At 37.8% G+C, this 13,359-nt stretch overlaps 1 protein-coding gene across 1 annotated transcript in view; it reads left to right on the top strand.

Annotated features, from left to right (window-relative positions):
- LOC124622595 (actin-related protein 10) overlaps positions 1 to 13,359 on the top strand; it is a 48,554-nt gene that overhangs the window by 22,481 nt on the left and 12,714 nt on the right. Inside the window, exons 4-6 of the mRNA XM_047148347.1 lie at positions 2,589 to 2,764; positions 8,354 to 8,430; positions 10,350 to 10,552. Of these exons, the coding sequence (XP_047004303.1) occupies positions 2,589 to 2,764; positions 8,354 to 8,430; positions 10,350 to 10,552 (456 nt within the window). The remainder of the gene's footprint in view (positions 1 to 2,588; positions 2,765 to 8,353; positions 8,431 to 10,349; positions 10,553 to 13,359) is intronic.

Here is a 13,359-nt window from a genome sequence, read left to right as displayed (position 1 = left end):
GGTTGAACTGGTTCTCGGTTTCCTCCATGAATGTGTTTTTATGTTCAGATGTAAGGTTTTGCTTTACTCCTGGAGCAGGGGCAAGGTGCTTGTGGTTGTGGCCTCTCTCCAAGCTTTCTCAGTTTGGGACCCATGACCACTCCCCCTTCCAAAGGCCACTCTGTTTTCCTAGTTTTTAGATTTGTGCTACCCTTTCATACCTTCTACTGTTTGTGTTTTAACTTCCTGTGATTGTATGTGTCCACTTTTGTGGACCCCCACTCTTCCATGTGTAACTTTGGAATCGCAGGACTGATGACCTCACCATTTAGTCCCCCCCTCCCGATTAATCAGTCAATCAATCAATCTATCTTTCTAATTCAGAACAGGAAACAGAAAGTGATGAAGATATGACAGCTAATGACAATGTGGAAGCTTACTACCTCAGTAAGATCAGATGTTTTTGCTGGAGAAAACAGCAGCCACCAGCTAATGTAAGAACAAAGCAACAGATATTGTCTTGCAGCTTCCTAGACTGTGACAGACAGTGAAATGTCTCAAAGAAAACACTGCTGTTTTGGAGATAGAGAAACTGTTCTTTACCCATGATATTCTAGATGAAATCATTCTAGGGACAAATCTGAAGATATCTAAGCTTAGAGCACAGTACACAAATGATCGCTTATCCTATGTACAAGATGTTGATGTCATTGATTGGAAGGCACTGATTGATCTGTTGATGTATTCAGCCATTTTCAATTGGGAAACAAATTGGTTTAAGCTTATTTGCAACTGATGGGACAGGCAGAAATGTTTTCAGCTGCGCTGTTAGTAAAGAAAAATTTCTTTTTTTATTATATGCATTACTATTTGATAACCCAGATGATCAGGAGGAGAGAAAGGAAGTAGACAAGTCACCAGCAATTTCACACATCTTTCGGCATTTCATCGAAAGCAGTTAACTTAGCTACTCTGTAGGTGCAACAGTTTGTGTCAATGAAATGCTTGTACCTTTCCATGGAAGGTGTGGGTTTAGAGTGTGTATGTCAAACAAACCGACAAAACATGGCGTGAAAATTTGGTGCTTGACTGGTATAATATACAGATTGCTTGTAATATGCATACATTTATTTTCGAAGAGGCAGCGGTGGTCATGTGCCTTTAGACTATGAGAAAGGCCACAGTGTTCCCACATAGGCTGTTCTTCGATTGGTGAAACCTAATATAAATACACGATGGAGAAATACCACAGGTGACAACTGGTAATCATCAGTAGAACTAGTCAATGAGCTTTCGAAAAGAGGCCTCACATATGTCTGTATGCTGAAAAGAAATAAAAAGGAGATACCACAGCAGTTTCTATCTAATAATAAACGAGGTGTGAAGACAACTGTTTACCTATATACAGAAGACATTACACTAGATTCCTTTGTGCCCAAGAAATCAAAAGCTACAATACTGATCTCTACTATGCACCATGCAGTAAACAGTGATCCTGAATCAGGAAAAACTAAGATCATCATGTTTTATAATACGACAAAAGATGGTGTGAACACTCTCGATCAAAGGTGTGCAGCTTATTCATCAAGCTGCCAGATGAGAAGAGGGCCTTTGATCATGTTCTTCACATTAGTGGATGTTGCTTGTGGTGTGGATCCTTACGTGGTATGTCAAGCTTATCCAAAGGCAGAAGTAATGACAAGATTGATCTTCAGGAAGACTCTAGCTAGAGGTCTTCCTGAGCCTCATATGAAGCGCAGACTTTCTATAGAATGCTTGCCACAAGAATTGAGTGACACCGTCAGAAGAATACTTCACTTTCAAGATAAGTCGCAGACACAAAAAGAACAGTTAAAAACAGAACTCATCTGAAGAGTAAAACAATATTTCCCTGTCAACAGCGTGGCATTCCGATTTGTTTGGAGTGTTCTAGCAAGGTCAGTGTGAAATGCATGCAAGATGAAAGTGACTGAAATATGATTCAGGAACTCATGATTAGTTTGTACTTGGTTTTTAAAAATAAAATGTGGCAAAAGTTTTCCATTATTGAATTATGGAGTGCAATAGTCATTCTACTTTGAAACAGTGAGCAGTAAACTCAAAACTGACTTTGCATCCAATTTCTCATTAGTGAAGTGTGTTTTTCCAACTAGTTATTTTGTGTAAATGAAATATTATCTCTTTGGTGATAATCTGTGAGTGGGCAGAGAACTATCTACTGTTTTTTTTTTTTTTTAACACACAAATTAAAAACATACTGCAAGTTTTGCTGTGTTTTATTTGTCTAAATGTTTAAAATCCTGTGTTGTTCAAAAACATTCAAATTTCCACAAAGACTATTTCTAAGAAGTGCAATGATTGACAGTCATGAAAATATATATTCAGCAGCAAAACACTCGTTTTATCTATAAAACATAAAAAGCTGGTCCAAGAGACCCCTCTATAGCAACTATGTTCCTGTCTGTGTCCATAGTAGTTAAGGGGTAAGCAGCGAAGTAATGTTTCCCCACATTTATTTCATTGTAATGAATGTACTTCCCTTGTTTCCACTTTCAGCTTGTCTTGGCATCTTCATTGTTAATTAATCATGTTTGCGCTGTGTGGCACAGGTGGCCTCGCTGTTGTTTCTACCATCACAGTTAGCAGCTCTCTGTACACTGGGCACCGATACAGCACTCCTTGTAGATTTGGGGTATCGCGAAGCCACTGTCGTCCCAGTGTATGCAGGTGTTCCAGTGCTTCGTGCTTGGCAGGCACAACCTATAGCAGGAGAGGCAGTGGAGAGGTAAATCAAATCCCAGGATTAAGTGTAAATAAAGTTACTACTGTAAAACACTATTGAGATCGTGTAGAAATTCAGTTTCCTAAACCAGACTGCAGGGTGTTAAAACCATACTGAGCACTTTTCTCTTCCTGGAACAATCTCTGATTCATTTCCATAAATTCGTAAGTATTCTTTCCTGTGCTGCGTGAATATCATGAGTAAGAAATACTGGAACCTTAAGACAGTTTGATCAACTTTACAGTCTGTATGATAAAAAGTCACAGTGTGTTTCACAGACATCTCTTTTACAACATATGTTTCAAAAGTTGGACCAGTAAGTTTTAGAGGCAAATAAAAAATATAAATAGTAAAATGAGAAATGTATTAATGTTTGCAAATGTTTACCCTTATGAGACCTTTCCACACTAAAGAGTAACTTTCATATGATCTGGCTATGCATGAATGGTGAATCTTCAGTGACCAGCAGTCCGTTTCCCATGATGCTGATGATGGCCTTCATAGGGACTGGCAGTGTCTTTCAAACATGTTCCACAACAGACTTGCCATGTCATATACACACGCATCCCTAATCTTTCTGTCACTCCCACAAACCATCTGCATTACCCACTACATATCCAGACTGGAACTACTTAAGCACCGCCTTCTCCAGTGCTTGACTACCTATCATTGAATTAGTCATTTCTATCTCTGCTGCCTATCAAATTCTTGAAGTTTCGTAGTCTGTTCTACTGCCACACCCACACTCATGCCCAGTCCCTGGTCATATGAGTCATATCAGTGTGGAAGGCTCAGGTACAAGACCTGCCTTTGACAGTAAGCAACATATGCTGGTCTGGTTCCATCACAGGTATAGCCTACCCTATTAGAACAAGGCCTTCATTACTGTTTTTGAGAGATATGGTGCTCCTGTAGCAACAGAAAATTAATAGTTTGGTGTATCATATGACTGACATACTATCAGACATTGTACTGGTTGTAATGGTGACAGAAGTTGGGTGTGCACAGTGCAAGAGATTCTTAAGTACATTTTCCCATAACCGTAACATTGATTCTCTGTCAATGATACAGCCTAAGGTCATTCAAGAACTAGAATAAACAGATACCACAGAGTTAAACATGCAGCATGATCGCCTCAACTGCCATGAAGAACAATGTATTGATAACAGGGGTCACAGATGGTTGTCATTGATAACAGAAAATGGCGTATAGGTGAATTACAATTCCATAAATCACGTAGAGTTCACTGTTCAACAACTGGTGAGCTCCTGTGTCATCCAGAAATATCTCCTGACCTTTGGGTACAAAAGATATCAGCCCATTTCAACGTATTCATATTTCATCTTTGATTACAAAAAATTTAATACTAGAATTAATTTAGCAGGTGATTTTCATGGCAAGATAACCTAAAACATAACTAAGTTCCAACAGTGAAATGGACATTCAATTAAAGAAAGATGGTCTGTAGTAGGCTGTAACGTAGACAACCTTTATTTAAATCGTGCAATTAGCTAATTTCAATGGCTTGTCATTTTCAAGCACTTCACATTAACATACTACCTGACTGTGCAAAATTCCTACTTAAAAGTGTAATATTACGGACTACGTGTCATAATTGCTAAATTATTTTTCACTGCATGTAAAACACAGATGTTGTATTCCATCCTTACATTATGAATGGATTCACATTAATGTCACAATTCTAGATGAACTTTGCTAAGTGTGGAGTACCTGGAGCAAAGTCCACAATATGATGATTAAAGTTGTCACGTTAGTAATGTAAGGGTGGAATGTAACGCCCATTTTTTACATGCGGTGAGAAATGATTTGAAAATTACTTGTAATATGTAATATTACTCATATAACTAGGAATTTTGCATAGTAAGGTGGTATGTTAATGTGAGGTGCTTGAAAATAAGTCATTGAAATCAGCTAATCACATGATTTAAATGAGGCTCATCTACATTATAGCCTACTACAGACCTTGCTTTCTCTTATTAAGCATTTGGAGACTGTGGGATCCTCACAAAAACAAAATTTTAAGAACTGCATGTTCTTAGAATATTAATAAAAATGTGTTATACTTAATATCAATGTAGGATAAACTGGTCCATGGCTGTTATTATATATTAATAACGTGACACACTTTTCTCATTACATTTCTTTTATTTTTTCCTGCAGCAAGATATAGTAACAAGCACGACACCTCATGCATCAACTTTTGCAAATTCCAGTCTAAACTGTACCATATTAACGATACTGAGCTCATAAAATTCTGCCAATCAAATACTGCCACAAAGTTACATGTGTGTGAGCTGCTTACAAAAATTTTAATGATGCATAGGAGTATTTCATTGTAAACAAATTCAGATATAACTAATTAGGTTAATTTACAAATAATTATTAACTTTTTGTAGTGTTTGAGTGATTAAACCTCAACTGTAATATTTTAAAATACAGCAATTTATAAATACAATTTATAAATATCAAAAAATAACCATTGAAATTCATAAGGGTTTATCAGTTGCAAAATACTTATTTGTGTTGGTAATTTTACATGTAAAACATTCCAAAATTATTATTAACATTACTACAAGTATTTTATGTCATTCTTTACATTTCTGTATAAACAATTTCAGAAATATCTTTTTCATTATTCCTATAAAGTTTATTTGAAAGCTATTGAAAAAGTGAGTTCCTTTTAATAACGTACAACTATTAACAAAATGTTCAATGTTATAAGTACTAGAATTGTCACAAAATAAATATAAATCACACAGAAGACACTGAATATAGTTCAGCAAGGTAAAATAAAACATCTTTTGTTGGTAAATTAATGAAAGTGTAAAAACAAATACACATGGTATCAGGCTTTTCGCTAATAGGAAATCATGTTCTACAGTACTAATTAACACTGACAGTTACGTTACGTCATACATATGCCTTGGCTCATTATATATCACAAAGTACAGAGATTAGCATGGATGCAAGAATACTGCACGTGAAACTTGTATTAAAATCTCTGTCCTCTTGAAATGTAAAATTTGTGTAAAAACTCTACCTTTTAAATAACTGTGAACTATGACCAGCAGGCATGGAACATGTGGTATTTGTCATTATTTGTATTGTTTCAGATAGTTCTCACAGAAGTAAACTTAGTCTTTATGTATGATGCTTGATACAGATATTCTTTATGAAGACAGAGAAATGCTGCATGTGGCAGGCACTGTTCCTTATGCCATTGTTCGGTCCTCTCTGACCGTTCTCATAACCAGGTCACGTAGCACACATTTCCCCATCTGTCCTTTGTATTTTAGGTGTGCCACTATTTCCCTGTATCATTTCAGATGGACACAGGTAATTTATCAAACAATATCTCAATCAGATTATTTCCTCAACCTTCTCCAGCTGGACTTGGCACTCTGTCTTGGTAGGGTGTGAAACTCTAAACCTACCTTCCTTTCTTCATATCCCAGCAAGGAGGACTTTTCATTACTGGATGTTTGTAATGGAGTATGCGTTAGTTTCTCAGAAAAAAAATTATAGATTCAGTGCTGTTTAGCAGAAGTCAATGCTCCACCTGAATATGATTAACTGTGCAAGAAAGTTTTAACAGTATGGGATAAACAATCTTCAGAATCATGCCTACATTACATTTGCATCATAGTTCTGGAGATACATAACAAACTATGAACTACAAAGTACTGAAAAATTTATAAAATTATTTAAGTTGATAAATAAAAATCTACTCACCAAGCAGCGGCAGAATAAACAAATAAGACGATTGTAATTAGCAAGTTTTCGGAGCCAGTGGCTCCTTCTTCAGGCAGAAGGGTTGAAGAGGAAGGAAGAGGTGTGGAGGAGGACTGAAGAGGTCTAGGAAAAGGGGTATAGATTTCGACAAAGTCGCCAAGAACCGTGGGTCAGGGGAGACTTACCATATGGGGTGAGAAGGAAAGACTGATTGTTAGCGATTGCATCGGATTAGATTTGAAAACTTGAGAGATTAAAAATGGAAGAAAGAGATTACAGACAGAGATTACTGCTTAAACATCATGCATGAGTTAATAAGAAGAGTGAAAAGCTAAGTGCATTGTACGTAACAGAGGTTGGGGGGGGGTTGTCAGTGAAAAACAGACAGCAAAGACAATGAAAGATTTAGAAAACTAAAATGGAGCATAGGAAAGAGTAGTTACAGTGAAGAAATGCTGAGATGGAAGAAATTAATGTAGATTAAGGCCAGGTGGGTGGCGAGAACCAGGGACATGTTGTGCTAGTTCCCACCTGCAGAGTTCAGAGAAACTCGTATCTGAGGGAAGAATCCAGATGGCATGTGTGGTGAAACGGGCACCAAGGTCACGAATGTCACGTTGCAGAGCATGCTCTGGAACAGGATATTGTGAGTTGACAGTATACAGCCTATGCTTGTGCCCATTCATCGTAATTGATAATTTGGTGGTAGTTATGCCCGTCTAGAAGGCTGAACAGTGTTTGTAAGTATGTTGCCACTGGCAAATCAGTAATTTCAATTTTTACAACTCTGAGGAGTATGTGTACGCTGTAGTGTTGAGTTTGTGTGTGTTATGGATGAAGGGAAACAGTGACACCCAGTACCAGCATGTAGTCTACTCCTAATAACTGAAGAAGGGAGAGGGGGCAAATGGGGGAGGATAAAAGAAGAGGAAGTTGAATGGAGGGAGGAAGAGAGAGAGAGAGAGAGAGAGAGAGAGAGAGAGAGAGAGAGAGAGAGAGACTGACTGACTGACTGACTGACTGACTGACCGACTCTATCACTCTGTATGCCCACATGGGAGGGGAGGGAGCAGGGAAGAGTGGTGGGAGAAAGCGGTACATGATCTACATGGAGCAGGTGTGGTTTGGACAGAAGTGAGAAGGGAAAAATCAAGATAAGACTGTGGGAATAGGTTAGCAGAGGTTTACGCTAAAGGTCTTTGAGAGCACAGAATGTATTTAAGAGACAGTTCCCATGTGCACTGTGCAGAGAAACTTGTGCTGGAAGGGGGTATCCAAATGGCCTGCAAAATCAAGCAGCTGTTGATGTCATAACATTGTCAGTGGAACTTCTATGCTTTGTTTTCCCTGAAAATCAAGTCCTGCACTGTTGGCAACAAATCTCTGATTATTTTCTTAGTCCTGCCTGTACAAGATGTGATAAATTAATTTCAGATTACTCAATTAAAGGAGAGGAATAAACAGTTAACTACCAACTTGTAATTTACAGTCCAATTACCACAGTTAATGGGATCAATAGTTTCCTAATGATGTGCCTTACTCTCTGAAAACTTTGATGCTGTCTTAATAAATATTTTTATTTCTGTCTCATTTTAGGATTAAATAATTGCATCTTGCTTGCAGTAATGGATTTTGATGTTGTTTGTCCCAGAACATGTTGGAAAGATTAAGTGGGATCTGTTTATATGATAAACACTGGAAAATATAAGAACACTAGTTTTTTGTTGTTTGCCATGTCATTTAAATGATACACATTTTGATTAGAGATCACAAGATTTTCTTTCTTATTTAATGTGTATTACTTCAGTTTAGAAGTAATGTATTACTTCCTGTTTTCAGGCGCATCAGAGAGCAACTTGCAGCAAGTGAAGGTAGCCCCTGTGACCTGAGCAGTGAGCAAATTGAAGACATTAAGGGTTGGTAATCTGATAACTGTTTGGTTTCTATCAAATATACCACATTAATTAGTTAATCAGTACAGCTAGTTTCAATCTATTCTGCAGCAACAAAGCTTAATTTTTGTTTAAAAATGTTACAGACATGATACTTAGAGGGATTTTTCCTTTTCCTAGACAGTCTTGTAGATGTTTCTTTTTAAATGCCTATTTTTGTTCATAAACAGTTGCTTTGTCTACAGCTGTGATTGAGTGGTCACCGTGCCTGACTGTCTCATGGTCAATCCTTGACGATAGATGGTAAAACCATGTTTTAACACCAGCAATTTGAACTGCCAGAACCAAAAACGATAAAGAATTAGTTGACAGAGCTCTCCAGTATTTAGTATCAAGCACCTAGGTTAGATAGTATGCTTTGTTTGTGATAGAATTTCTATTGAAGTAGTCACTATTCACTAACATTTAATTAGCATGATGTTATTCAGCAGCATACTGCCACCATTGTGTGCATTACAGGTACATGTGCATTACAGTAACCTGACTTGTGATGAGATTCCTTTACTGGATGTGCTAGTGTGATAATGTATTGAAATATAACTCTGTACAGAAAGATACATAAGTGGAATTTGTTTTAAATTGTTTCCTTCACATATTTACTCATACTTTTGCTGGAAGCTGGTTGTCACACAGAGCACAGTAACAGTCACTTCACAACTTAACACTTTCACATCCATGTGTTTGTGTCATTCCAGAGAGTCTTTGCTAATAAGATAAACTGCTTTCAGTTGCTAAGATAGTCTGTGCAATGAAGATGAAACCTTTGTATATAGATGTAGTGGTGTAATGGCACATATTAAATGATATAACCATTTTTTTAATACTGAAATAAGAATTTGATAGTACAGAAATTTTTAAAGAGATTTTTCTTTTACTTTCTAGCTAAGCATTCAGCAGCCTGTCACAATGTACTGTGCCATGAGTGAAGATGTCTAATTCTTCATACAATTTCATTTGGTGTCCCTTGTCCATTTTATGTAATACTCAAAGATCATTCATGATATCATGGTATGGGTGGCCAGGGTTCTTTATGTGGGTGATTATTGATGATCTAGTATAATTATTTGTATGGTGATTTAGTATAATTGTTTGCATGGTAGACATTTGTTTATTGGTTGTATCTGTTTTGGAAGTCTCTCCTAATTTTACCTACATAGAGTGGCTTTGTATGTATGACGTACTACTTTGTAAATACCTGATAGTGTTTATCTATCTGTTTGTTTACATTGTGTCCATGTGTGTTGCAGTTTGTTTTGTGTTGCGAAAGCAATGTTAATGTTGTGTGATCTGAAAATGTTTGCTATTCTGTGGAATAGTTTGCCTAACTGTGTGTGTTTGACACACTCAGTCTCTCCTATAAGCTGCAAGAGAGAACACTTAGTGTATTGATAATTGCAACTGACAATTTTAATGGTCATTCTTAAAATACATTTACTTCAGTACTGGTAGCAGATTAACGCTAGACTTACTTGCATCTTTAAAAAATTATTGGGGTTGAACATAATCAGTTCAATGAGAAACTGTGGCCTGAGTGTAAGACCACTGCTATATGCAATTGCTCTAGCCTCATGAACTCACTTTGAAATCATAAAAGGTGACAACAGAAATACTTCTCTTTTAATTCAAAGGCTGATAGTGTTTCACTACTATGTAGGCATGACAGCAGGGCTCTATTTTTGGTTATGACAGTCACAAATTACTGAAACTTGAATTAACAGATAAGATTAAACGCTTCAATTATGTGTCTTTCAGGCATGCCAGTATTGGACCAGGATTGTCAAAAGTTTAAGTTACGTATAGTGCATTGCATATTTATAAAAGTGCATTTTTGTACATTCCATTGTTGCATTAAAAATTTTTGATCACAGTACTATCTCTTTCAGTTAGAACTTGCTTCGTGACAACACTGGAACGCTCTCAAAAGCTAAGTGAAGTAAAACCACCCCCTTCCGTGGACTACCCAGTGGCATGTGGACGCCATATTACTGTTCCTGGCAACTTGCGTGAAACTGCTTTTGAAGTTTTGTTTGAAGAGGATGGTGACCAGTTGTCTCTGTCCAATCTCATATTGGATGCTATACTGGAGGTCATTGTTCCCTTTAGCTTGAATTTTCACATCCTATAATTTCACATTAATACTATTCTTGTTAGCAATTTCCAATCATTTATCTGTAATACTTCTATTAAACTAATGTTTAATGTGAAACAACTCTCTTCTGGCAGTGTGTTACTTCAGATATTGAAAAACCTTGGTGCGTATCTGAAATGACATGAAAACTGAATTGGATTAAGGAGTCATTCAGTCACAGTTAACACACACAAATTTATAATTATTTCCTGTCTGCAGCTTCTACGGGACAGATACAACAGTTTGTTTAACAGAACCTATTTAATTTGAATTTTATGGCAAAAGCCCCCCCCCCCCCCCCCCCATGAACCATGGATCTTGCCGTTGATGGGGAGGCTTGCGTGCCTCAGCGATACAGATAGCCGTACCGTAGGTACAACCACAACGGAGGGGTATCTGTTGAGAGGCCAGACAAACGTGTGCTTCCTGAAGAGGGGCAGCAGCCTTTTCAGTAGTTCCAAGGGCAACAGTCTGGATGATTGACTGATCTGGCCTTGTAACAATAACCAAAACGGCCTTGCTGTGCTGGTACTGTGAACAGCTGAAAGCAAGGGGAAACTACGGCCGTAATTTTTCCCGAGGGCATGCAGCTTTACTGTATGATTAAATAATGATGGCGTCCTCTTGGGTAAAATATTCCGGAGGTAAAATAGTCCCCCATTCGGATCTCCGGGCGGGAACTACTCAAGAGGATGTCGTTATCAGGAGAAAGAAAACTGGCGTTCTACGGATCGGAGCGTGGAATGTCAGATCCCTTAATCGGGCAGGTAGGTTAGAAAATTTAAAAAGGGAAATGGATAGGTTAAAGTTAGATATAGTGGGAATTAGTGAAGTTCGGTGGCAGGAGGAACAAGACTTCTGGTCAGGTGACTACAGGGTTATAAACACAAAATCAAATAGGGGTAATGCAGGAGTAGGTTTAATAATGAATAGGAAAATAGGAATGCAGGTAAGCTATACAAACAGCATAGTGAATGCATTATTGTGACCAAGATAGATACGAATCCCACACCTACTACAGTAGTACAAGTTTATATGCCAACTAGCTCTGCAGATGACGAAGAAATTGAAGAAATGTATGATGAAATAAAAGAAATTATTCAGATAGTGAAGGGAGACGAAAATTTAATAGTCATGTGGGCTGGAATTAGAGTGTAGGAAAAGGGAGAGAAGGAAACGTAGTAGGTGAATATGGATTGGGGCTAAGAAATGAAAGAGGAAGCTGCCTGGTAGAATTTTGTACAGAGCACAACTTAATCATAGCTAACACTTGGTCTAAGAATCATGAAAGAAGGTTGTATACATGGAAGAACCCTGGAGATATTAAAAGGTATAAGATAGATTACAATCTATTGGTTATGACCTGTAGATTAAAACTGAAGAAACTGCAAGAAAGTGGGAATTTAAGGAGATCGGACCTGGATAAACTGAAAGAACCAGAGGTTGTACAGAGTTTCAGGGAGAGCATATGGGAACAATTGACAGGAATGGGGGAAAGAAATACAGTAGAAGAAGAATGGGTAGCTCTGAGGGATGAAGTAGTGAAGGCAGCAGAGGATCAAGTAGGTAAAAAGACGAGGGCTAGTAGAAACCCTTGGGTAACAAAAGAAATATTGAATTTAATTGATGAAAGGAGAAAATATAGAAATGCAGTAAATGAAGCAGGCAAAAAGGAATACAAACGTCTCAAAAATGAGATCGACAGGAAGTGCAAAATGGCTAAGCAGGGATGGCTAGAGGACAAATGTAAGGATGTAGAGGCTTATCTCACTACGGGTAAGATAGATACTGCCTACAGGAAAATTAAAGAGACCTTTGGAGATAAGAGAACCATTTGTATGAACATCAAGAGCTCAGTTGGAAACCCGGTTCTAAGCAAAGAAGGGAAAGCAGAAAGGTGGAAGGAGTATATAGAGGGTCTATACAAGGGCGATGTACTTTAGGACAATATTATGGAAATGGAAGAGGATGTAGATGAAGATGAAATGGGAGATACGATACTGCGTGAAGAGTTTGACAGAGCACTGAAAAACCTGAGTCGAAACAAGGCCCCCGGAGTAGACCACGTTCCATTGGAACTACTGATGGCCTTCGGAGAGCCAGTCGTGACAAAACTCTGCTATCTGGTGAGCAAGATGTATGAAACAGACGAAATACCCTCAGACTTCAAGAAGAATATAATAATTCCAATCCCAAAGAAAGCAGGTGTTGACAAATGTGAAAATTACCGAACAATCAGTTTAATAAGCCACAGCTGCAAAATACTAACATGAATTCTTTACAGATGAATGGAAAAACTAGTAGAAGGCGACCTCGGGGAAGATCAGTTTGGATTCCGTAAAAATACTGGAACACGTGAGGCAATACTGACCATATGACTTATCTTAGAAGAAAGATTAAGGAAAGGCAAACCTACGTTTCTAGCATTTGTAGACTTAGAGAAAGCTTTTGACAATGTTGACTGGAATACTCGCTTTCAAATTCTAAAGGTGGCAGGGGTAAAATACGGGGAGCGAAAGGCTATTTACAATTTGTACAGAAACCAGATGGCAGTTATAAGAGTTGAGGGACATGAAAGGGAAGCAGTGGTTGGGAAGGGAGTAAGACAGGGTTGTAGCCTCTCTCCGATGTTATTCAATCTGTATATTGAGCAAGCAGTAAAGGAAACAAAAGAAAAATTCGGAGTAGGTATTAAAATCCATGGAGAAGAAATAAAAACTTCGAGGTTCGCCGATGACATTGTAATTCTGCCAGAGACAGCAAAG

This window comes from Schistocerca americana, chromosome 7, assembly GCF_021461395.2.
Source record: "Schistocerca americana isolate TAMUIC-IGC-003095 chromosome 7, iqSchAmer2.1, whole genome shotgun sequence".
Lineage (NCBI taxonomy): Eukaryota > Metazoa > Arthropoda > Insecta > Orthoptera > Acrididae > Schistocerca > Schistocerca americana.
This window is presented reverse-complemented; position numbering and strand designations above follow the sequence as displayed.